General features: G+C 41.3%; 1 protein-coding gene across 1 annotated transcript in view; it reads left to right on the top strand.

The window, feature by feature from the left end:
* Nucleotides 1–24,866, top strand: part of LOC113019379 (protocadherin-15-like) — a 229,357-nt gene that overhangs the window by 124,405 nt on the left and 80,086 nt on the right. The window contains exons 21-24 of the mRNA XM_080305485.1: nucleotides 14,092–14,211; nucleotides 15,215–15,400; nucleotides 16,550–16,786; nucleotides 24,316–24,432. Of these exons, the coding sequence (XP_080161611.1) occupies nucleotides 14,092–14,211; nucleotides 15,215–15,400; nucleotides 16,550–16,786; nucleotides 24,316–24,432 (660 nt within the window). The remainder of the gene's footprint in view (nucleotides 1–14,091; nucleotides 14,212–15,214; nucleotides 15,401–16,549; nucleotides 16,787–24,315; nucleotides 24,433–24,866) is intronic.

Raw genomic sequence — 24,866 nt, 5'->3', positions numbered from 1 at the left:
TGTGTTAAAGCAGTGGCATGAAAATTATCTCTAAATCTGTGGAAAATCTACAAAAACAACAACTTCAACAACCATAAAAAGGAAAATAAATAGTTGGGTTTAAAGGACGAGCTTTGCTTTCACCTGTATCAGCACTCTGGTCTCCACTTAGCAGAAAGACTCCTGGACTTGTTCCAGACCTAATAATGGACTTATGTATTCCCTAGACAGGGGCCATGGGTAAATCTGACACTTTGATAGGCTCTGATCTTTAAAGATGCTCACTTGGTTGCATGCTTGCTTAGATTTGCTCCAAGCTTAATTCATAAGCTTTATACAGCGATGTCAGGGGGTCTTTGATCAGCCTGACACTTTGCCAGGTTCTAAATGTTAATCACGCTTCTTTGCTTCAACACAAGGACTTCTCCTGAGATAAATACATGACCCTTGTACACCCTTATCCGGGACTTTGAACAAGTCATACTTTAACAAGTTCCAAACTTAAAAACTTCAATAGTGTTTCTTATTTGGACCATCGGGCACAATTCCAACCCTTATGCCCGAAGAGGATATCTCATTCCAAGCATTCCAGATTTTTACTTTCACTCAGATCTTTGGCCATGTTCCAAATTCAGCATCCAAAAACCCACCCTAATCTGTGGAGAGGGCACTTGAAAGAATTCCAATCCTGAACTTCCTCCCTTTCAAGGACCCTTGGATCTATTCCAAACCAAAACAGACTATGTGATCCCTCAGTGGGCTGATCAAGGCACGACTCTGGGCCACATTCCAAACCAGGGTTCGTAGCTGTAAGCATTAAAAAGATTTCCGGAAGAATGAATAGACCTGACCTTGGTTTGCTGATTCTAGTAGGTAAATGGGAACAGGGGAAGATGTGAAAATGCTTGGATGGCAGGAAGAAGTGGGAGAACCACAATAGGGAATAAAATGTGGGATGCCAGAGCTAAGAGCCTCGTTCTTAAACTGTTTGTCATGAATTTAACACATATGGTTAAATAATTGCTTAGAAAAAGGACAGATTGAGTGAATTCAGTTTGTTGCTGTTTTAAAAAGCCCCAACATGAACTGAATTTTCATTATATAGTTGCAAATGGAAGCAAATACCTCACACTTTTAAAGCAGGCTGTTTTAAAGCAGGTCTGTTATACTCCTTCTAGCACCATATTTTCATTTCTTGAATTCCCCAAATTTACTTTGCATGGTCCACAGTTAAACATATCTATCCATCCATTTTCTTAATATTCCTGTCCTACTTGGGGTTGCAAGGAGCATGGAGCCAGCCTGAAAGCAAGGCAAGGAGGTATGAAACTCCCTGCTATGATGTAACAGTACTAACCACTGTGCCTCCCCAATTCAAAATAGAGACATCACTATGCCAGGAATGTAGTTGTCGGTACCAGTACCAGGAATAGATGTTTGCCAAGTTGTCTACAAACATAAGAAGAGATGTAGATTTGAAGAATAAAGTACCACCTTCCTGAGTGCTTATTGTCTGATATTCCAGCTCTATCAGCAACGCATAATGTTAGACACAGCCTCATAGTGAGATGCATCATATCAACTCTTAATCAGTTTACCAGTTCGGTCTATCCATCAACTGCAGGGTTAGGCAGTCATCCTGGGAGGTCTTTCTCAGCTCTTCAGCCTGAGAGAGGGGAATACATCAGTGAAATGACCTGCTACACTGTTGGCTGTTCATTACATGATTACCTGTCGCTGTGTGACTGATAACTTTCTGTGTACTGTCAGTGGAAATGTGTTGCACAGAAACTGGCTCGGCCATTTATTGTAAATTGTTTTAAATTGATTGGTAAGAAAAACATCATTTAGGGGTAAACTTTTAGGAAGTAGGCCACACATTATCGATATCCCTTTAGACTGTGTACATGACTGTGCTACACCTCCTTAAAACTATCAGTTCTGGTTTAATATGGCACCTCATAGCCAAAAAAGCTGACGAGAAACAACAGAAAAAGAAGCAACTCCACAAAAGCTCACTAGAATACATTGTAGTAATGAGACGACTAGCAAGGGCTTGTCTGTATAGTAACTAACCTACTTAGAAAAGACCTACATGCTGTTATTATACCTGAAATAAAAGAAATGCACTCAGAGACAGATTAATAATATCTCAGTAATCGAGTTTCAGTTGCAGGTACTTCTTTTAGGAATTAAGTTAGAGGCGGAGGTGAGAATGGGATTAAAAAAAAACACACAAAAGGGGGGGAACTGAAAGAAAAGAAGCCTGTGCACCTGAACATGACAGGCAGAACTTGTGAATGTAGAGATAAGAGTTCATATTTCAGGCTTTAAGGTGTGTTTTTTTTTCTGGAGTCCGTCTCTGTTGAAAAGCTTCCTGCATAAGGTAGCTGAGACATTAATTCTATTGTGGTCGTGGCTTTTAACTGTCTGGCAATGTAATTACGCTTAGATAACTGTGAGAAAGACATCAAGGGAGGGATAAGACACGAGGACAGAGAGCAAAAGAAGAGGCAGAATAAAAGCAGAGTGGAAAGTCATGCTCATTTTGGATACGCAAACCTTCTGCAGCAACCAACTCTGGGAACTGCAGTCATCAATATGTTTAACATCAGGTGATTAATCAATGTAAATGATTCAATCCAGCGTGTAAAATGTTGTGACAACTTTACTGTACTGTACTTAAAGGTGAGTTTTAGGGGAAATGTTGTCAGTTAGCCCCAATGATTTACATCATTACAGCTCAAACGGTTTGTTTTGGTTTTTTTTACATTTCAAATTTATGCAAAAATACATAGCGACAGTCAGGGGCCCTTCTTCTTCTTCTTCTTTCACCTGGTCGCCACAGCAGATCTTCTGCCTCCATCTCCCCCTATCCCCTCTCTCACACAAACCTTCTGCATCTCCTACTGTCTATCTGCTCAATGTTCAACATCCTTTGTCCTGTGTGAACCCCCTCCCCTCCAAAAAAACCCCACAACTCAGCCTTGCTTCTCTAACTTTGTCTCCAAGAACACTCAAGGACTCTGAGTATACAAAATCTTGACAAAAAATTCTCTTTTTAGAATTATTTGGAAATACATTTCAGATGGAGAAGACTGGTACCACTTTGCCAATGTCCAAGATGCTTTGGCCAGATTAACTTAATAGAAAAAAACAGGGGTTTAACCCATTATAAAAAGTATAACAATTTTCAATTCTGTCAGTATCTAATGCCACTGCCATTTTACTCTTATGGAAGCAAAAATATTTTGGACACTAAATGCTCTTAATCATTGTCGTATAAATTTAAAAACAATTACTTTTTTATTATAGTACAGAATCCTAATGTAGTCAACAACTGCTTACTTAGAAATACTCTCAATATGACACAGCGATTAACAGGCGTCATAAAAGTAACAAATGTTTTAGAACTTGTTTAAATCTAAAAAAAATGTATTGTTATGTTTTAGGCAAATAGCAAACTGGATTTATGTTTTTAGTTTGCTTTAGTTTATTTTTACACAGACATGTTGAGTTTCCTGTTTTATTGTGAAGTTCTGTGTCTTATGTTAGTGTGTCTGGTTTTGCTTCCCCTTGTCTCATCAGCTCTGATTTCTCCCAGCTGTGTTTCTCTCCTGCCTCCTATTCCCTGATTACGCCGTTGTGTATTATAAGCCCTGTGTTTCCTTTTGCTTGTTGCTGGTCCGTCTGTGTTGTCTCCCCGAGTCTCCCCGTGTTTCCGCCGTATCAGAATCAGAATCAGAATACTTTATTGATCCCTGGGGGAAATTATTTTTTGTTACAGTGCTCCATTTTAAACCAACATTAAGACAAGACAGACAATACACTAACTAAGAATAGTACAATATATACATATATATACATACATACATACATAAGTCACTCATAAATAAATAGTTGGAAAAGAAACATGTGTAGTTGTAGCAGCAAACAGTGTGTTAAGTGGATGCGTTGTACAGGGAGATGGCCACAGGCAGGAATGATTTCCTGTGTCGTTCAGTGGTGCTTTTCGGTAATCTCAGTCTCTCACTGAACGTGCTCCTGTGACTGACCAGCATGTCATGGAGTGGGTGGGAGGTGTTATCCAACATTGTCTTTATCTTGGACAGCATCCGCCTCTCCGACACCACCTTGAGGGAGTCCAGCTCCATCCCCACAACATTGCTGGCCTTACGGATTAGTTTATTAAGTCTGTTGGCATCTGCGACCCTCAGCCTGCTCCCCCAGCATGCAACAGCATAGAGGATCGCACTGGCCACAACAGACTCATAGAAAATCCTCAGCATTTTCTGGCAGATGTTGAAGGACCTCAGTCGCCTCAAAAAATAGAGACGACTCTGGCCCTTCCTGTAAAGTGCTGTGGTGTTTTTAGCCCAGTCCAGTTTATTGTCAATGTGTACTCCAAGGTATTTATAGTCCTCCACAATGTCAACACTGACCCCCTGGATTGAAACAGGGGTCAAGTGTTTCCTGGTCTTCCTGAAGTCCACGATCAGTTCCTTGGTCTTTGCCACGTTGAGCTGCAGATGATTCTGCTCACACCACGTGACAAAGGAGTCGACCACAGCCCGGTACTCTGTCTCATCATCCCTGCTGATGCATCCAACCACCACAGAGTCATCAGAAAACTTCTGAAGATGGCAGGTCTCTGTGCAGTGGCTGAAGTCTGTGGTGTAGAGGGTGAAGAGGAAGGGGGAGAGGACAGTCCCCTGTGGTGCCCCTGTGTTGCTGATCACCTTGTCAGACACATGATAGTTTCATGTCAGTTTTGTTAGTTTCCTCAGTTTAGGTTTCTCTTAGTTTCTCTGTATGCCCTTCTCGGTTCCTCCTGCATCCTGTTCACCTCAAAATAAAGCTCAATCTTCGCATCTATCTCAGTGCCTGCGTTTGGGTAGCACCTCTACATAGCCTGCCTTGCCAGCCGTGACATTAACAATACGATTCACCACAGCCTAAGCCAGTTTTGCAATACCCAGACCTAGTTTTTAATCATTTAAGAATTTAAATTTAAATTTAAGACGGTATACTGATTTTTTCTCAAGTGAGAAATTGATCAAGCACACCATTCAAGCATTTAAGCTAATTTTTCTGAGCTGATTTCAATTAAAGGCCTTGTGTATACTGCTGGATTAACCATTACATATCATTATCAGTACTGTTAGTTTATGGCATAATGTGACATAAATCTTACATTCGTTAATGACCTAATAAGCACTACAACCGTGCTTGTACACAGTAAAGACATTTTGTCACTTTTGGATAGCGCCAGGCTCATTCATTATCCTTGCATTTTTTTGCTAAGCTAAGCTAATTGGTGGGTTTTACAGCTAACAAATGACTGTGTGGTATTAGTCGTTTGTCTAATTCTCCACTACATTTCCCCCAAATGTTTAAGACTAACAATTTACTTCATTTGCACACACTAAAAGTAAGTAAAGAAAATAAGCACACACACTTTGTCCACGTCTCCTCGTTTTCAAGCTATAAAATTGCATTTTTCTACATTCTCGCCTTTTTACCTTCGCTCTCTCATTTATTTTCCATGTCTCACTTCTTTCACGCCTTTCTTCAAACAACATGGGATAATCATCCAATATGTGGATGCTCTATTAAGTTTCTAGCAGTTTTACCCCCAGATAGTAATGAATCACTGAATACGAATCACATCAAGAGGACTTCGTTTTTCTTTGAGTCTTCATAACACTGACAAGATAGAGTCTAATTTTCATTAATTCTAATAGTCGCTGTGTGAGATGCGATGAAACTTTAATGATCCAAAATTGGGGAAACAGACAAAAATGGGTCACTGCATTAGCAAGTAGTGACTGGAGTACAGCAAATGAGGTAGAAGGTAAATATGATTTGAGTAATGGGGGTTAGATGAAGTTATTCAACTGACAATGTTGACAATATTGCAATTAAAGCCTTTACATAAGGATTTTCCTCTCATTAAGTAAAGATGTATGGCCCCTGTTTGTTGTTTGATTTAGTGGCTATTTTTTTTCAGAGATCATTACTAAATACTATTCAATTGTAATTCTAGCTTTTTACAGGTTGTTTTATTCTAGCAAGTCTTTAAGCTTTTAAAAAAGGGAAGGTTTACACATTTGCCTTCAGCCTTGCACTGTTTGGGGGGGTTTTGTAACCCAAGAACCATTTGCTGGTTTCACACAATAATTGCTGTCAACCCAGCTGTACTTTTAAAGTGGATATAAAGTCAAAGTCAAACTTCATTCAAATCATTCACAATAATGCTCAACATTGTTCAGTTTAACACATAAAATACAGAAAAATGCTCTCACTTTTTAAGTTAATTTCAATTTTTATTTATATTCTGCTTCACAGAACCTAAAACATAAAAATAAAAATCAACCAAAAGCAAGTTTAAAAATATGAGTTTTTAGCTGTTTTTCAAAAGCGACCATGGAGTCCACAGATCTCAGGCTCAAAGGGAGAGAGTTCTACAGTCTGGGGGCACAGTTACAAAAGCTCTTTTGTTTTCAGCCTCGTGTGTTGGACAACCAGCAAGCCCTGGTCACATGACCTCAGGGACCTGCTGGGCATGTATGGATGTAAAAGTTCGCTGATATATGTTGGTGCTTGTCCATGCAGAACCCTGAAAGTCAAGGTCAAAACCTTAAAGTGGATTCTGAATTTAACGGGGAGCCAGTGCAGCTGAATCAGCAGGGGCGTGACATGGGAGTACTTGGAGGACTTGGTCAGAAGCTTTGCAGCAGCGTTCTGAACAACTTGCAGACGCTCCAAAGAGGCTTTACATAAACAAGTAAACAAAGAATTACAATAATCCAGACGAGATGAAACAAATGCATGAATGACAATTTCTAATTCGGAGCGCGATACAATGGACTCAGTTTAGCAATGTCTCTCAAGTGATAAAAACAGGAGCGGACCAGAGATTTAACATGAGCGTCCAAAGTCAGAGCTGAGTCAATAGTAACACCAAGGTTCCTGATAGAAGGTTTGGCAAATGTAGCAAGTGGACCCAAGTTTTTCCATAACACTAGGTACAATTTTTTCAGGAGCACAAACGAGGACTTCAGTCTTCTCCTCATTTAGTTGAAGAAAGTTTCCAGCCATCCAACCTCTAATAGAGTCTATGCACTTATGCAAAATCTGTAGCTTGGAAACATCTTGGGGCTTAAAGGAGATATATAACTGAATATCATCTGCATAGCAGTGGTACAAAATGTCCTTAAAAGTGCTCAATAAGTGCTGAAGAAGAAGTAAAAACAGCAAGAACAATAAAGGCCCCAAAACTGAACCTTGTGGCACACCATAGGCAAGAAAAGTAGAAGAGGAACTGTACTTAGAGATAGCCACAGAAAGGATCATTCATGCAAATAGGATTCAAACCAGTCCAAAGCAGCCCCTGATATACCCACCCACTGTCTCAGCCTGTCTAGCAGAACATGATGGTCCACAGTATCAAAGGCAGAGGTCAGGTCCAACATCAACAGAACGGAGCATTCTCCTGCATCACAACTCATCAAAATGTCATTGGAGACTGTAAGAAGTGTAGTTTCAGTAGAGTGAGCTGTACGAAAGCCAGATTGGAATTTATCCAGAATGCTGTATTCATCTAGAACAGCTATAAGCTGCTTAGCCACAACCTTTTCCAAAATCTTAGCAATGAACGGTAATTTTGAAATCGGTCTGTAGCTACTGAGAAGAGAAGCGTCAAGCTTAGGTTTTTTTTTAACAGTCGGTGAATGACAGCATTCTTACAATAAACAGGGACCTGACCAGAAACCAGTGAGGTATTGATAAGTATTGTGAGCACACAGGGACCAATAGACTGAAAGACAGTTGGGCGATTTCGGCCTACAAGCATGTCTCTTAGCAGGTGCCATTTTGGGATCCTTATAAACACAGCATAATATTATGTTGAAGCACAGGACGTATTACTCTGCGAGGCTCCTGACTACAGTAGCTGTAATGCTCCTACAATCCGTCAAGCAGTGCAGCTTCGTAACTTACCAAAGTCATACTAAAACATTTTGACTGATTTTTCAGGGCCATGTATCACATAGAATCAGTTCGAGGTCAGTAAGCACAACCAGAATTGATACATAAGGCGTACTGGATGGTACTGGAAGGCGCACTGTCAGTTTTTTGAGAAAATTGAAGGATTTTAGGTGCGCCTTATAGTCCAAAAAATACAGTACTAACTTTAATGTAGATGAGGCCATCTCTGACACATTACAGGCAGCAGTCCTGCCTGTAGCCACAATAACTTGTAACCACACAGCACCTGTACAGGATAGTTTTTGACCTTCAAAGGTTCTTTGTTGATGGCTTGCTTTAGGGAAGAGAGGGTGCATTAGGATCTGGAAACAGTGGATTATATAAGACTCAAAAAGCAGCTATATAGACACTGAAATTCTAAAAAAAAAAAATGTTTTGCAATTAAATAATATAACATAGAGTAATATGCAAAGGTCTTGAGCCACCACTTATTTCTTTATAATTAGCTTCCAAAGAGAGTTTATTGTATTTTTAATATGCTCTTGAGCAACTGTTCCCCAGTTTTTCTGATGGTCTTTCAGAGTTTTCTTTGGACATTTGCTGCTTTTTCACTTATTTTCAGTCCAGTCATTGTACGTGACCATTTTCAGAAGAACCTCTTAAAAATCCATTTAATACTGACCTATTACTTTCTAAAACGTTACCCAACTCAAGGGATCTAAAAGTGTTGTGTCTAAACATGACAGGAAACAAACGAAAAGAGCTCATTTTAAATTGGATCTTTAGGTAGATTGAAAAGACAAAAGTGGCAGGCCTGAAAAAAAAAACAGAAAAGAAAAATAAAACAATCATACAACCAATTTTAAATCAGTACCTTGAGGCACTTGACTACTAGCAGCCATTTACACACATGTATATAATTTGTTTCTGTGGCTGAAAAAACAGAAATTGAGAAAGATTAACAGTCTGACAGCCATAAAATAGTATTTTTACACCAACAAGGTGTTATCAAAAACTTGGCATATCTTGGCATGACATACAATCTTGTGGAGTGATTGATTTGAAGTTTAGGGTTGATTTAAGGTTGAATTGCCATCACTGTACATCTGTATGTACAGAAGGAGTCAGGAAAAAACACTGTGTGGAGGCTTTTTCATGCATTCAGCTGTTGTATTTCAGTTCTTGTGTTTGGGATCTTGTCAAAATAAATGCAGAAACGTACAGTCAGATTTGGATCTACATCCAATGCCATGATTAGTAATATCTTGCCAATTCTCCCAAAACACTGCCAGTGCCATAAAAGCACACCTGGATAGAAAACACACAGTGGAGCACTATCAGTCATGGACAGGTATCCCCAGAGTGCAGACCGCAGCGTTATTAAAGCAGTGTGGGATCATCTCGACAGAGAACAGAAAAGAAGGCAGCCAGCATCCAGAGAAGAGCTTTGAAAGTTCTTCAAGACTGGAGAATTATTCCTGAAGACTATTTAAAGAAATTACAAGAAAGCTTGTCATCGAGTTCAGGCTGTGCTGAAGAATAAAGGTGGTCATACCAGATATTTACTCTCAAGCTTGATAGAGTAGTACAGCCTCTGGCTTTGCCTTATATAACGTATCTTTACTTCTGTTTGCACATTTTATTAAATTGCTGAACCTCTGCCAGTTTCACAGCAAAATACAAAGAGGTGAGGGGTGGCTCGAGATTTTTATGTGGCACTGTACACTTACCATCACTTAAGGGAGCTTTAAGGTTAGGACTTACTCTTACTGTAATTCGTGAATACATTAACATCCTTAAAATCATGCATAATTAAGCATATCAGCCTTTTCATCTGATACTTTCCCATCCATGTTGAATTTGTGTAACACAGATACCCCATCTGCACCTTGTGAGTGTCTTCTAGGGGATTTTCTGTCAGACATGTTTTCTCTTTATGCCCTTCCTTTTTTGGTTAAAACATAAGGCTGATTTGGGACTATGCTATGTGTCCCCATTGACTACAATGGAGACATACACTCTGTATACACTATATATAATGCTCAAAGCACTGCTGTGCTGTCAGTTTGCTAGCATGACTGTACAGTCTTGTTCCACAGTGTTGTTGCAAAGTAGGCAAAAAACACTTTGCTTTTTGTGTTACCTTGATCTCAAATTGATTTTGTCAGTTTTTTATCCTCATCTAAGAGTACAGTTATTAATAGCCGATAGTTGTCAAGGTATTACCTTCATTGAAAGAGAATTTATCCAAATTGAATCTGACAAACTACTAAATTTTTACCCTCAAAGAGCCCATTGAAGTTCTGGAAGAAAGTTGGTTCTGACAGAGCTAGACTATAGGATCAAATCAGCAACACTGAACATGTAAACAACAACCATAAGTAAAGCAGCCATCCTGAGAATACCCTTTGATAAACAGACTTTCATACAGGGCTTCAAATTTATTAGTTCTGCCATCTAGAAAAGAATGTTTATATGCCCCTGGAATCCTTCTGGAATTGTAAGCCAGATGGTAGAAGAATAAGGTGTGCCCACAGCCGTGAGTGTCTATTAACCCTTACCTTCAAAGTGCATCACAACGCCACCTTCAAACCAAATTACTAAGAGGTGTACTTGTGATCAGTGCACCCTTGGCACCTTTATTCAGGACTTCCAATCTATGGAATGGATTGCAAAGTAATTACACAAGGACCACAGGAAAAGAGACTGTGCATAATCCAAATTTCAATTAAAGCTAATGTTTAAACATATAGTAATTCAGGTTGGCCTTGAGAATTAACAAGCAGAAAGTAAATTTTTGCTCATTCTGGAGTTCAGATGGTCATTGGGGACAACGTTTTACAAATTACTGTGAAATAAATAGAGACTATGACTTGAGAAGGGATCTGACCATGACCTGTTTCTGTCTGAGGAGAGAACTCTCCCTTAGATAATTAGCATTCATGGACTGCTTGAAAGGTTCCCTTCACTTTCCATTCAGTTTTCTGACCTGCTCCAACAGGTCAGCATGACCTCTAGCAAACCTCTTCACGATCACATTCATCACTGCATACTTGAAAACCCTTGGCACATTAGTAGCGCTGAAAACCTGACCATCTGCAACTCAGTTTTTAAAAAAAATCAATTTCCACAAATTTACCATCTCAGTAAATGGCTGCATTATTTTAACCTTAAGTATATCCAATGTTGGGAAGGTTACTTTTAAAATGTATTCCATTACAGATTACAGAATACATGCCCCAAAATGTATTCTGTAACGTATTCCGTTACGTTACTCAATGACAGTAACGTATTCTGAATACTTTGGATTACTTAATATATTATCATGCTTTTTACAACAACGTGAATGTACTATTGCTGTGTGATTTATTACTATTACTGAAGGTCCGCGACTCTGAACTGTAGTAAAGGGACCTCTGACTAATACGGCGGGGTCCCTGTCGGCTCGTAGCCGAAAAATAGCTTTACTTTGTTGTGTGGGTCAACTTTTCTTGCGAGAGACAGAGAGAGGCGTTGAAAGACTGCTCCAACGTTCCGTTTTCGGAGGAAAACACGAACACGGTGTACAGTCGAGTCTTAATAGCTTACTTACAACTGGGCTCGTCAGGCACTCTTCTTGGCTGAAGTGGTTATTATTATATTTACATGCTTCCAGCTCCCGTTTTTCCTCGATGACAACTCGTACCTTTCCACTCCCCTTTTTCTCCCTCCTCGCGCTCACAGACCCATAACGTGTATGGCAGTCCATTCTCCCTGCAACACGGACTACACTGCCCATGATGCTACATTCTTTAGAGCTATGCTTGTAGCATTCTGCCTGTTAGCTTAGCACAACAACAACAACAACGAAAAGGTGCTCTCTCACCCAGGAAACACACAGTCGCAGAGAGAGAGAGAGCGTCACCCTGTAACCATGGCAACCGTAACGCTGCCGCCTGGAACAGCAGAACGTAGCTGTCAAACAAAACCCAAACAGTCCTGACCCGCGACAATATGAAACAGGAAAGTACCGCAGTGTAATCCATTTATTTCAACAAAGTAACTGTATTCTGAGTACCACCTTTTTAAACGGTAACTGTAACGGAATACAGTTACTCATATTTTGTATTTTAAATACGTAACGGCGGTACATGTATTCCGTTACTCCCCAACACTGAGTATATCATGCTGTAATACTGTGTTTTTGTTTTAGTCGTTATTTTCAATGTCTTTTCTCATCTTCTGGTTACTATGTTTTTGCGTGTCCATTTGTTTCTTTAGTAATTTATAATTGCTGAGTTGATGTAAGTTTCTCTTTAACTTTTGTCACATACAAGGCTTCAGTCACATGGAATTTACTTACTGGTTGCTAGAAAAAATTCTCTACTCCCCAACTGACAAGCAGTGGCTGATGGTCGTTAGGTTGAAGTATGATGCTGCACAAGAAACATCTCCTTGTGATTGCCTTGGTCACTAGCAGATGGCAGAAATGGAACATTCTCTATTTTTGCAAAACGGAAACAGAGAATGTAAAAGTATGAGTAAACGTTTTGTCGTACTGCTTCAGCCAAAATGTTTGAAAAAGCGCAACTTTTTCTTTTAAGCCAAATGGTCTCCTGTTTTGGTTTATGTTGCAATTTTCACAGCTTCACAACAACTCAGAGAGTAGATGTCAACTGTTTGCAGACAATTTGGCAACTTCCATGCAAACAATGGGCAACTGCTGCAATCCACAAGTGATCAAATGCAAGAAGGTTTTGGGTGCAGCAGCATATATTTTTTGTAAATACTTTTTATCAAGCACGTACCAGTTACTTCCATGAAAATTTGCAGTCTTTAGTTGCTCGGGAGACATTAACATTTGAATTTAGCCCCAAAGCTATATAGATTATTGCAACTGTGGTGTTTACAGGTCATTTTTAGTTCTAAAATGTGAAATTCGAAGGCATGGGATCACAGTTTATTACTATAAACATTTAACACACCAGGTTAATGAACAGTTGTTTAAGGTTGTTTAGTAATGCTGTATAAACAGATTGCTAATTATCTGAGCAAAACTTGCCATACTATGCCATAGACATAGTATGTGAACTCACAGTTTTCTTATTGTTCAGAACAGGTGTGAAGCAATTATTTTTAACACTTGCCACTGACTCTCAAATTATATTTCACTTCTGGGAACTTGTATGAAACAGCAATGTAAGCAAACCCTAGGCCCGCACACACAAATACACACACGTGCGTCGTGTTAATGTTTCCTCTGTTCTCCTCTCCCCTGCTCTGGCCTCATCTATTTTAATGCAGTGAGAATGCTGATTGGACAAGATGAACATTTAGACAGGGTGAAAGGAACAGCAGCTTGCAATTTGTCACCTTCTCACTACTTTTTAGTAGTTGAAAGAGATGATGTGGAGAAGGGTTTGACTGGAGAACAGATGCAGAGATAAAAGCGATGCAACAAAGGGAAGAAGACAGTGATCTACTTTCTTCCAAGTGAAAATTGAAACCACTGTCTCATTAACTCTGGAAAAGTTTAAGAATTGCTGGTGGGAAGTAACTTTAACACCTTTGGACAAGTTGCAATAAGTGGGAAAAGAGAGCAGATCCCTCAAGTTTGTCTCGACACCCTTGCCAAATCAAACCCAAAAAACTTTGGATTTTTGTATAGGAGCAATAGCTAAAAGAATGTTGAATAAAGTTTAGCTCAGACAATATGGCAGGACAGATGATTTCATGTAACTCTGACCCGCTTTCAATTGTTGTCAAAGTTGTCAAAAAGTCTGCAAATACATAAGGCCCCTTATGAAACTGTACGGCAGGAAATGCTGTTAATAATTCTCATCATTCACAGCTATCTGTCCTTCTCACACATACATTGATTCACCCCCTTACCCACCCAGTATCTTTCCTAATTTCAAAAGAGAAACCATGCAGTTGTTAACAAGATTGAAAAAAATGTTAAGAGTTGTACATCATTGATTTACACATGTACTTTGTTTAATATGAGAGGACTTTTTATTCAAAGAATGACTCACCTCAAAGGCAGCCTGAAGTGCTGCTTGCATTTCAAAACAGCTGATTAAACCCTTGAATTCCCTTTTCTTATTATGTGTGTGCCTGTGCTTTTTGTTCTGTCTGGTTTAGGCTACAGATCCAGATCTGGGGGCAAACGGTCAGGTCCATTATCGGCTCGTCAACCACCAGGGGCTGTTTTCCATCAATGCCACTGGAACCATTACAACTGCAGTGCCACTGGACAGAGAGGTGAGACGAAGCTACAGATTCTGTTCCTAATTAGTTTAAGGCAAAGCAGACAACTGTAAACGGTAATAGTATTTTTATGACGTAACTCCACAAACAGGAATGGCTGAAAGAAGTGTGTTTTTGGTTTGCAAATCCTTCTATATGTCCCATTCTCTTAAATTTGATCTTTTGATGATGTTGGAGGAGTTTTGTCAAAATCTGGCATTAACATTCCCTTGGAATGAAAGATGAACTGCGGGGCTGAATAAACTGTCAGTGCAGTAAAGATAAACCTATCCAGATCAACTGAAGGGCCAGCAGCTTCTCTTGGATCCTGGGCCAGTTTCTTGCTGGATTTTTGTTTTCCCCATTTCTTAACGACATGACTTTCAGAAACTATTCATATGCTGGAGACTTGCCATTCAGGGCTAATACTTGTTCTTTTGTTCTCCAGTTGTCTAGTTGGCTCAAATTTTTTAAGGACACACTGCACATCATAGCAAGATATGACATGTTTTCAGCAAATATTTTGTTATGAATCATATTCTTTGTGCAAAAATAAAATATTTTGCCTTTCAAACTGTGTTTTGTTGGCATTTGTTGTAGAAAAACGGTTTTTGTTCCTAATAATAAAGTGCATAAAGAGAAGTTATGTCTAGACACTACAATGGATCATTCCAGTAGTTAGGTGCTGCTTTTATGCTAATATAGGTCTATAACAAACGGACTTAAAATGTGTGCAAAAGAAGCCAAAAAAAACACCTTTCTGAACTGTTGCTAGAGAACTATTGCTCAGAACCATTGCCCTTTAAAAGCAAAATTTAAAGAAAAGAGGAGTGGTTGAAGAGTTTTGCACAGTACTGTCAAACAATATAGTGGTGACATATCCAGCAGCTCAGAATTAAAATCTGGTTGACATGAATGCAAACTGTAATTTGGGTGGTTGGTGGAAGAAAGCTGTGAGAAAGTAATTCTTGTTTGTAGCTTTGTTAATGCTAAATTTTGAATCTGTGTTCTCCTGAAGGTTAAAGGCCATTACTATCTCACGGTTGAAGCCTGGGATGGTGCAGAGAATCCACGGCGATCCAGATTAACACTTCGTGTCACCGTTCTGGATATAGACGACAACAGCCCAATATTCACCCAACAAACTTACAATGTCAATCTACCGGAGAACAGCCCAAAGGGCACTGTTATATTACAATTAAAGGTAAGTGTTTGTAAAGAGGAACAGGTGGTTTTGTAGCTTAGGCGTTTAGCGAATCAAACAAAAAGAAAAAAATCTGTAGTTCATTGGAACTTTTATATCTAAATTTTTGGTAAAGTGAAAAAGTTCTCCAGTGTAAATAAGGCTTTGTTGCAAACAAAAACTTACTGAAACTAGATCATGACAAATAAATCATCTCTGCTGATGCATTGGTTGGTTTTAGATTAGTACAGTTATATCTGAATCAGCAGATAAACAGTGCAGCAAAGAAAGATGGGGGGTTTTTTTGAGAAAACTACCTGCATTATAAGATGTAATTTCTTCAGCAGATAACTCTGGCATGTATTTTTTATCTGAAGAAGATCCAACTCAGTGTTGCTCACAAGTCTTTAAACAAATGAATGGATTCCTAAAGGAACTGTTCTATATTGCTTATGCTGTTTTTATGTGTGCGTTAATTGTTTGTACTGCCATTGATCTAACCAACGATAATTTCCCAGAACAATTGTTTTTTTCTGTTTGTTTTTAGTGTATTTCTGAGAGCAATCACACAGCTTATATGTTTATATGTTTCTTAATTAAAACATCACTTTTTCTTGTGTTCTCAATGTTAGCGTTATCATTTAAATCTCTATAGCACTGTAGAGGTTTAGAAGAACTTTTTTTTTTATCAAATCTTAGCATTCCTTAGCAAAGACACAAATTGCTGGTTTGCATTTATTTTATATACAGATCAAGCTAATATGTTTAATGTCCTTAATAATGTTCTTAATAAATCCCTTTATCTTAAAAATTCCCATTGATGTCAGTCTAATTTAATGTTATTTGTGCACAAATTATTGAAAATTATATTTATGCTGCATGCAGTGATAGAACATTGATAGTTTGATAACACTTGCAGACACGCTGCACACTGCAGCAGAATGTGAGATAAAGCTGCACAGCTACACTTTAAAATTATTACATAAGATATGGACCACCAGCTGTAATTTAAAGGTTACTACCACAGGCATTTCTGACAACAACACAACATAGATCTAATTAAACTGTTATAGTGTGTTACAAGCAGGTATATATGGATTCTTGTCCTACTGACAAGTATTAGAAATTCACATTGCAGTGATATTGCTTTCCTTTCCATGTTCTCTGTAGGCGACAGACGCTGACCTCAACTCCAACCTTACTTACCGAATCAGAACCGAAGGCTCGGACCAGGACATCACTCAGCTGTTCCACATCGACTCCAGAACAGGCGAGCTTTCAGTTCTCAAGGTTCTGGACTTCGAGGCTCTGTCTGAGTCAGAGCCCACATACACGTTCACTGTAGAGGCCCTGGACACAAAGGGAAACATGCCTCCTGGACTAGCCTCTGTTACAGTCAGAATAATGGTGAGTGCGTAGGTATGTGTCTACAAGCTAGTTTCTCTGTGTGGACATAAAGATGGGTAATATTTTCTACTCTTTTAGTAAAGTGTCTTTAGTTTGAAGAAAGGTAAACTGGCGTTATGATGTAGCAGGTATTGGAAGATCATTATGCTTTTTGGTGGGGGTTTAATAAATGAATAATGAATGAAAATGGAATATGGAAAAGGCAAGCAAAGCATTTTCAGTCAGGAAAATAAAAAAGACCAAAAAAGCATTTTAGAACCAGCGTGTGAAAATACAGTGTGGTCTACATTGTAAAATGGCAAGTGCCAATTGGCGGATACAACTGCTAACTTGCCATCCAAGTGGCATCGGCAGCATTAGAATTGATTGTTGCAACATCTGTTTGGTGTAGAGTCCAAGCGGCAACCTTTTGGGCTGGAAAAAAGCACCAAAAACTGCATTTTTTTGAATGACCATTTGACACTCGCTCCAAAAGAGAACTTTATAGTAGCAGTCACCATAGCTGGTTTTCCCTTTTAAATCAAATATGTGGAGGAATTCTTTTTAAACCCATCTGTTTAAATCATGTTAAGTCTTACATGTATTGGAGCAAGGCTGCTTTGAGTGTTAGATGGTTGCCAGTTCCTACTAGTTCAAATAACTTGTCACGGTCCGGGGCAGCGGCCGTGTGGAGAGCGGAAGGAGGACTCAAAACGCAGCACTTATTCAGGTGTGAGGGTGATTTATTGATAATATCCAATATAAAGTGGGGATGGTAAAACAGAACTAAGAATGAACTAACTGGGAGAAACTACACAAAGAAATAGCAAACCTGAGCATGAAGGGAGAACAGCAGGGAGAGCACGCAGGGGATTACACCAGGTATGAACACAGACGACGCGACGAGGAGCAGAGGAAAACACACACTATAAGTACACAAAGAGACACTGGGAAATCACACACAGGTGGGAGACACAGCTGGACCTGATTAACCTGACGAGACAGGGGAACACTAACACCAGGGACCAATAGAGGGAGCACAAACCCAAAACCCAGTATCTAAAATCCCAAAACACAAACCATCCCAAAACAGCCCAAGAATGATAAAGAGAATAACAACAATAAGGAACACAAACACAAAGTCACTGAGTCATGGCCGCAGGACCATGACAGTACCCCCCCCCCCCCCCCCCCCTCAAGGGCTGGCCCCTGACAGCCACAGAAACACACCACCAGACCCGGGCGGGCGGCAGGGGGCCCAGGACGGAGAGACCGGGCCATGACCAAAACGAAGACCCCAGAGTCCCAAACAAACGTTCACAAAACTCACAGCGGAGCAGAGTCCGAAGCACAGTTCAGGCGGCCGGCCACGAAGAAGGCCGCGGCGGCGCGTAAAGAGTTCGGGAGGCCGTCCACGAAGAAGGCCGTGACGGCGCACAAAAAGTTCAGGGGGCCGACCGTGCGGAAGGCAACGGCGGCCGCTCAAGCGAAGAGGGTCCGGGGGCCGGCCGTGTGGAAGGCAACGGCGGCCGCTCAGGCGATGGCGGTCCGGGGGCCGGCCGTGCGGAAGGCAACGGCGGCCGGTCAGGCGACGGCGCCCGGCCAATAGCCTAGCCAGCGGTCTAGAAAACGGCCGTTTAGCTCCAGACCCAAACGAGGCTGGGCCAGGCGAGGCTGAAGGCACGGAAGCCGGGGCCGCAGCGGGCGAAGATGCTGAAGACGCTGCTGCAGGCGATGGTGCGGATGCTGAAGACGCTGCTGCAGGCGATGATGCAGACACGAAGGCTGGACCAGACGAAGATGCAGACACGAAGGCTGGACCAGACGAAGATGCAGACACGAAGGCTGGACCAGACGAGGGTGAAGCCGGGCCGGGCGAGGCTGAAGCAGAAGCTGAAGCTGGGCCAGGCGAGGATGAAGCTGAAGCCGGACCAGGCGAGGATGAAGCTGAAGCCGGACCAGGCGAGGATGAAGCTGAAGCTGGACCAGGCGAGGATGAAGTTGGACCAGGCGAGGCTGAAGCCGGGCCAGGCGAGGATAAAGCCGGGCCAGGCGAGGATGAAGGCGAGGATGAAGCCGGGCCAGGCGTGGATGAAACCGGGCCAGGCGAGAATGAAGCCGGGCCAGGCGAGGATGAAGCTTCAGGCTGAGGCGTGGCAGTAGCAGGTGGTAGCGCTGCAGGTGATGGTACTGCAGGAGGCGGCGCTGCAGCCACAGGTGGAGAAGCAGCCACAGGTGGAGAAGCAGCCACAGGTGGCTGGACGGGATCCTCGGGCCCCCCAGCAGGCAAAACAGGAGGCTGGACGGGCTCCTCGGGCCCCCCAGCAGGCGAAACAGGAGGCTGGACGGGCTCCTCGGGCCCCCCAGCGAAAACAGCCGCAGAACCAGTGGGCACCGGGGCCCCCGGCACACATGAAACATAACCAGTAGGCACGTGGGCCTCTGGCACACATGAAACAAAACCAGTAAGCACGCAGGCCTCTGGCACACATGAAACAAAACCAGTAGGCACGCGGGCCTCTGGCACACATGAAACAAAACAAGTAGGCACGTGGGCCTCCGGCACACATAAGGAGGGCTGCAGCTGCACAGAGCCACTGACCCTGCTCAGGCAGTGACAGCCCGGTGCAGTTCACAGCTGGCATCTTGGCCTCCAGGGGTCCAGAGTAAGCTGAGGGCAGTAACCCAGCCTCTGGGGAAGCCCCGGAGTGAGCAATAGTCTCTAATGTTGCCAGCTTTTGAGGAACAAGTCCGTAGTGAAACAGTTTGTCTCCCTGCTCAGAAACAGCGGTGGAAAAGCAGTGTGAAGGTTGTGACTCAGCCATTAACTGAACTACGGGTTGCGGCGATGCTAGCGGTGGTGGTGGCTGAGTGGCTGACTGGAGCGGCGGCAGAACATGTAATTGTGCCCTTAGGGAGGCTAACGGTGGAGCTACAGACTGGGAAGCTTGTAGCTGGACACAGAACTGAGCCGGAGAATGGCAATAAAGTCCTGGCTCAGAAGGAGCGGCAGAGACACAGTCTGTCAGTTTTGCAGCGGGTTTGTACACGCCCACTTGGGAAGGATCCGTTACCACGAAGGTAGGTAAGCGATCCATACAGTCTCCCATCCCGCTCTGAATAGCCCCAGAAAACAGAGTCCCGGAATCTGGGGAAGCCAGAACATGTCGCTCGCTCACCGCCTCGGGCTGCTCGAAAGTAAAAGCAGACGGGGGGTGAAGTCCGAGGTCCAAAAGGAGGAACTCCCGCTCCCACGAACAAAGCGAGCCCAGAAGCCATGGGAGACCGGTCACCAGACGCTGTAGCTGCCTCTCTATAGCGCGCTGGGACGTGCCACCCGGGTTTTCCAGCCACCGGTCGATGAGCTCCTGTGTGGCATCGATGAGATTTTCCCGTAGCTCCCTGGACGGGTTAAGCGCTGCTGGGTCCATGTTGTGTTCGCGTCGTACTGTCACGGTCCGGGGCAGCGGCCGTGTGGAGAGCGGAAGGAGGACTCAAAACGCAGCACTTATTCAGGTGTGAGGGTGATTTATTGATAATATCCAATATAAAGTGGGGATGGTAAAACAGAACTAAGGATGAACTAACTGGGAGAAACTACCCAAAGAAATAGCAAACCTGAGCATGAAGGGAGAACAGCAGGGAGAGCACGCAGGGGATTACACCAGGTATGAACACAGACGACGCGACGAGGAGCAAAGGAAAACACACACTATAAGTACACAAAGAGACACTGGGAAATCACACACAGGTGGGAGACACAGCTGGACCTGATTAACCTGACGAGACAGGGGAACACTAACACCAGGGACCAATAGAGGGAGCACAAACCCAAAACCCAGTATCTAAAATCCCAAAACACAAACCATCCCAAAACAGCCCAAGAATGATAAAGAGAATAACAACAATAAGGAACACAAACACAAAGTCACTGAGTCATGGCCGCAGGACCATGACATAACTAAAGTATTGGTGGCTTTTGGATCATTTTAAATGTAAATATCTAACAAATAATATGGTTTACTGTGTGATTAATTATTATACTAACAGACCTCCCAAGAAGTCTGTCCTCCAGTTTTGGTGAGTAAAATTTGGGTATTTTATTTTTATGCTCTTATTAGCAGGTATCTGTGTCTGTGCAATGCACCCATAAAGTCTATGGATGCGACTTGCTAATCACCTTTGCTAGTGTTAGCAGATAACTTAGCATTCCATCCTCTCGTCCAAATACAGTCCCTTCTGGCTCCAAAAAGCAACACAGTGATGCTCACAATCATACAAAAAAAAAGGGTTCACAAACCAATTTGTGATGAAACAAGTGGTGCTGCCATATACCAGAAGAAGCACATGGTGGACTGCTGTGGGTGGATACACTCAATGTAAAACAGTATAAATATAGGCTCAAACATATTGTATTGCCCAAGGTTTTCACTCGTCTGCCATCACATGCATATAAACTTGAGTGACATCACATATTTTAATTCATAAGCTTTAATGGCACATCCTTTGCAACTATAATAGCATTAACTCTTCTGGGAAGGCTTTCCACATTGTTTAGGAATGTATTTATTTTTTACCATTCTTCCAAGGTATTTCCAAGGTTTGACACTGATGTTAGATGAGAAGGCCTGTGTCACAGTCTCTTCTGTAAATTATCCTAAAAGCGTTCTGTTGGGTTGAGGTTCCCAAACTGTTCCCACAAAGTTAGGACCATGAAGTTGTCCAAAATGCATGCATTTATTATTGAAGCATTGAGAGTTAATTTGACTGGAACTAAGGGCCCGAGCTTAACTCCTGAAAAACAAACCAACACCATAATGCCCCCTCCACCAAACTTTACACTTGGCACAGTGCAGTAAGACAAGTACCGCTCTCCTGGCAACCACTGAACCCAGGCACATTTGTCAGTTTGCCAGATGGAGAAGTGTGATTTTCTACGGTGTGATTTCTTGATTTTATACACCTTTGGCCATGGAAGTGAGTGGAACACCTGAATTGAATTATTTGAATGAATCGGTGAGGAAATATGCATAAGTGTGCTGAAGGTTTTACAATAACCTTTGATTAGACAAGGTCCAGGCCTATTAACCTCTTGCTAGTGATCATGATTGCATACTACTCTATGCAGAGGTATATAATGCTCAAGCCTACAGTGATCTGGAAACTGCTGGAAGCACCAGTGTGATCGTCCACAGTGAAACCAGTTTTAGATCACCATGGACAAACAAAGTGATGAATTAGAAAGAAGTCCCTATCCAGTCGTTAAGTGATGACGTGACGAATCCTACTTCCGGGCCTAAAGTAGTCTGCGTTTAATATGGCTTTTGTGTTAACATGTTTAATGTTTTGTATTTTCTTCTATTTAATCTCAAAAAGCTCCTAAAACAGTCAGTGATCACTGTTGACCTCCCTCGTCTTTTATTACCGCTAATCATTTATTTAAGCTCAGTTTTTAAAACCTTAGGATGTAACTACAGCCCAGCCCATGGAGCAGTATATGAATGACTAACCTCGTATTGTGGATGGATTATCTCAGTTGTTCTCCTGGCTGAAGTTTGGTCCTTTTACAGCATCCTGCCATGTGATTACATTTGTTCCTGACCACCAAGAACACTCACATTAACTTTTATTGAGTGGAAAAAAAGTTAGCTTGTTTATATTATGCTAACATAGCTGTGTCGCTAGCGGTCACGTAACACATCATTATATACCAGCTAGCCCAACTTCAGTAACCCTACAAACGTCACTGCTGTTTAGTTTTCTGTCCTTATTTATGTTGGAAGTGATAACAGAGCTGTACGTTTTAATTTGTTTCCAAAACCCCGCAGTCAGGACATGCTATATTGTATTTAGATAGAAGCTAGCGAGCTAACTCCCTGCTAACTTCTAACTCCGTTAAATGTCATAAATTCCGTTTTCATGGATGCCTGGATGTTAAACTCAATTGTTATACCTGGTAGAGCAGAACGCTGATCATTTTATTAAAGATGAAAGACTTTAGACAGTTTTTCAACTCTCAGTAATGCCATAGTGATCGTTTGATATATGGACCGAAGCAGCGGAGTTTAGGCCCAGACACGGCTAGTGACGTCAGACTTAATGACCGGATTACAAAACAGATGAAAACTTGGACATTTGGGTGTTCCAGCAGGACAGTGATCCCAAACACACTTCAGAACTGGTTTTGGATAAAGTAGGCGAACATGTAACTGGACACAAAGCTCCAACCTCAACCCTCTTGAAAATTTGTGGACTGTTTTCTTAAAAGCCATATCTGTGCCAGGAAACCAACCAATTTGAATGAATTATAACATGAAGAGTGATCAAGTATTTAGACAGAGTCATGCCAAAAGGTTGGTAGGGACATTTAACCAAACATTAGTAGGCATGTGCAAGCCTATATGTATACTTTTGACCCTGTGTGAATTAGAGAAAATCCAAAAATAAGTTCAAACTTGAGCACCCAGTTCTTGTCGTTGCTGATGTATAGTGTACAATCATTTCACCCAATGTTACATCTACTATGAAATTTCAGGAATTTGAGCAAAGTGTCAAAGAGCAAAACTGTACATTTGGTCTTCAACAGCACTGACTTCCTGCCTTTAGCCTTGACTATGTCAGTCTCTTATATACAGTATGTGGTAAAACCTTGTCTTTCATACATAGTTCACAGTATAGATGACTATACACAACAACAGATGTACATCCACTACATTCAAATTCATCTTAAACGTCTACATGCTAGTCTATTTGATTGCTTGACCTTGAACTTCTGTTCAGAGCATGGCTACTATTAGAGTAGTATATGCCAATATTTATAATCAAGGAAATGCATCAAAGCATCACAGCATCTTCATTTTACACAGCCAAAACAGCACATTGTCTTCCTGCTTTGTTTTTCTTTCCTGTAGTGCTGCTAGACACAGGATGGATCCTGTTGTCTCTGACACTCAATGACTATACCAGAGATTAGCATATGAATCTATGCAATCTATGGACTTTAGGTTCTGTTATCAGAAACTTTAAAATGACGGAGAAATAAGTGGACAGTTTCTGTGCTTTATACAACATTTAGTTTACATAGTGTGTTTTTGTTTTGTTTTGTTTTTTTGAGTTTGACAACTGTGAAAGAAATTTTTTAAAATCCATCATTTAACCAGCCAATGGAAAATTAAAAGCACAATTGTTTTGTGGTGTCCTCACTTTCACCCTTGCTGATGTTTTCCAGTACTGCTGACGCCTGCTGTGATTAAAGCCCCACAGGTTTTCATGAACACCCCATTTATTCTACTCACTACAGCATTTGTTCTATTCAGAGATAAATTAGAATCCAAGCCAAAGAAATAAAATAAACTCAGCATAAGCAATAGATTATATGCACTACTGTTCATATATATATATTCCTATGACAAAACTGCTACAGTAATTTGCTGTTATTAAAATTGTCAACATTTCAGGAACTTCAAGGAAACAAAAAGCATTTTGGTGCAGTGTATTTTAAAAATGCTAATGCCGTACCATCTCTGTGTTTGTGTTAAATCTCTCTCCAGGACATGAATGACTTTTCTCCAGTATTCAGCCAGTCAGTGTACCGAGGCATGGTTGCCCCTAATGCTGTCAAGGGAACCATCGTAACCACAGTGATGGCCAATGACTCTGACCCTGCGGTGAGCATTATCAGATGCAGCTATTCAATCAAACTGTTTCACAGCCTGCTCCTCAAATTGTGTACTGGAATGATGCAAGATAATGGTGCTTGTCTTCAGTCAGTGTGTGTGTAGGTGTGTTTTTAACACATTTTCACTTCTTTCTCTAGTGGAGTATTTTTTTTTTTTTTATACCTCAGTGTGTCACAAGGTGAAATCTCAAGAGAACATTTAATGCTGAGCATCCTTGTTGTGTAGACTGCTTTATTCTGGTTGTTGTAAAACGAGGTTTAGCTGTTTTATGTGAGTCTGATTTATGTAACTGTAGGTTAATAAGGTGATAACATGCTCATACAGAATTCTCATAATCGGCAGTATGTGAGAATACCTCACGAGGCTTCATTGAATCATGCAGCGACACTGGGAAAATCACTTTTTTAAAAATATTAGAAAGA

The sequence above is a fragment of the Astatotilapia calliptera genome, chromosome 8 (assembly GCF_964374335.1).
Source record: "Astatotilapia calliptera chromosome 8, fAstCal68.1, whole genome shotgun sequence".
NCBI classification, from domain to species: domain Eukaryota; kingdom Metazoa; phylum Chordata; class Actinopteri; order Cichliformes; family Cichlidae; genus Astatotilapia; species Astatotilapia calliptera.
This window is presented reverse-complemented; position numbering and strand designations above follow the sequence as displayed.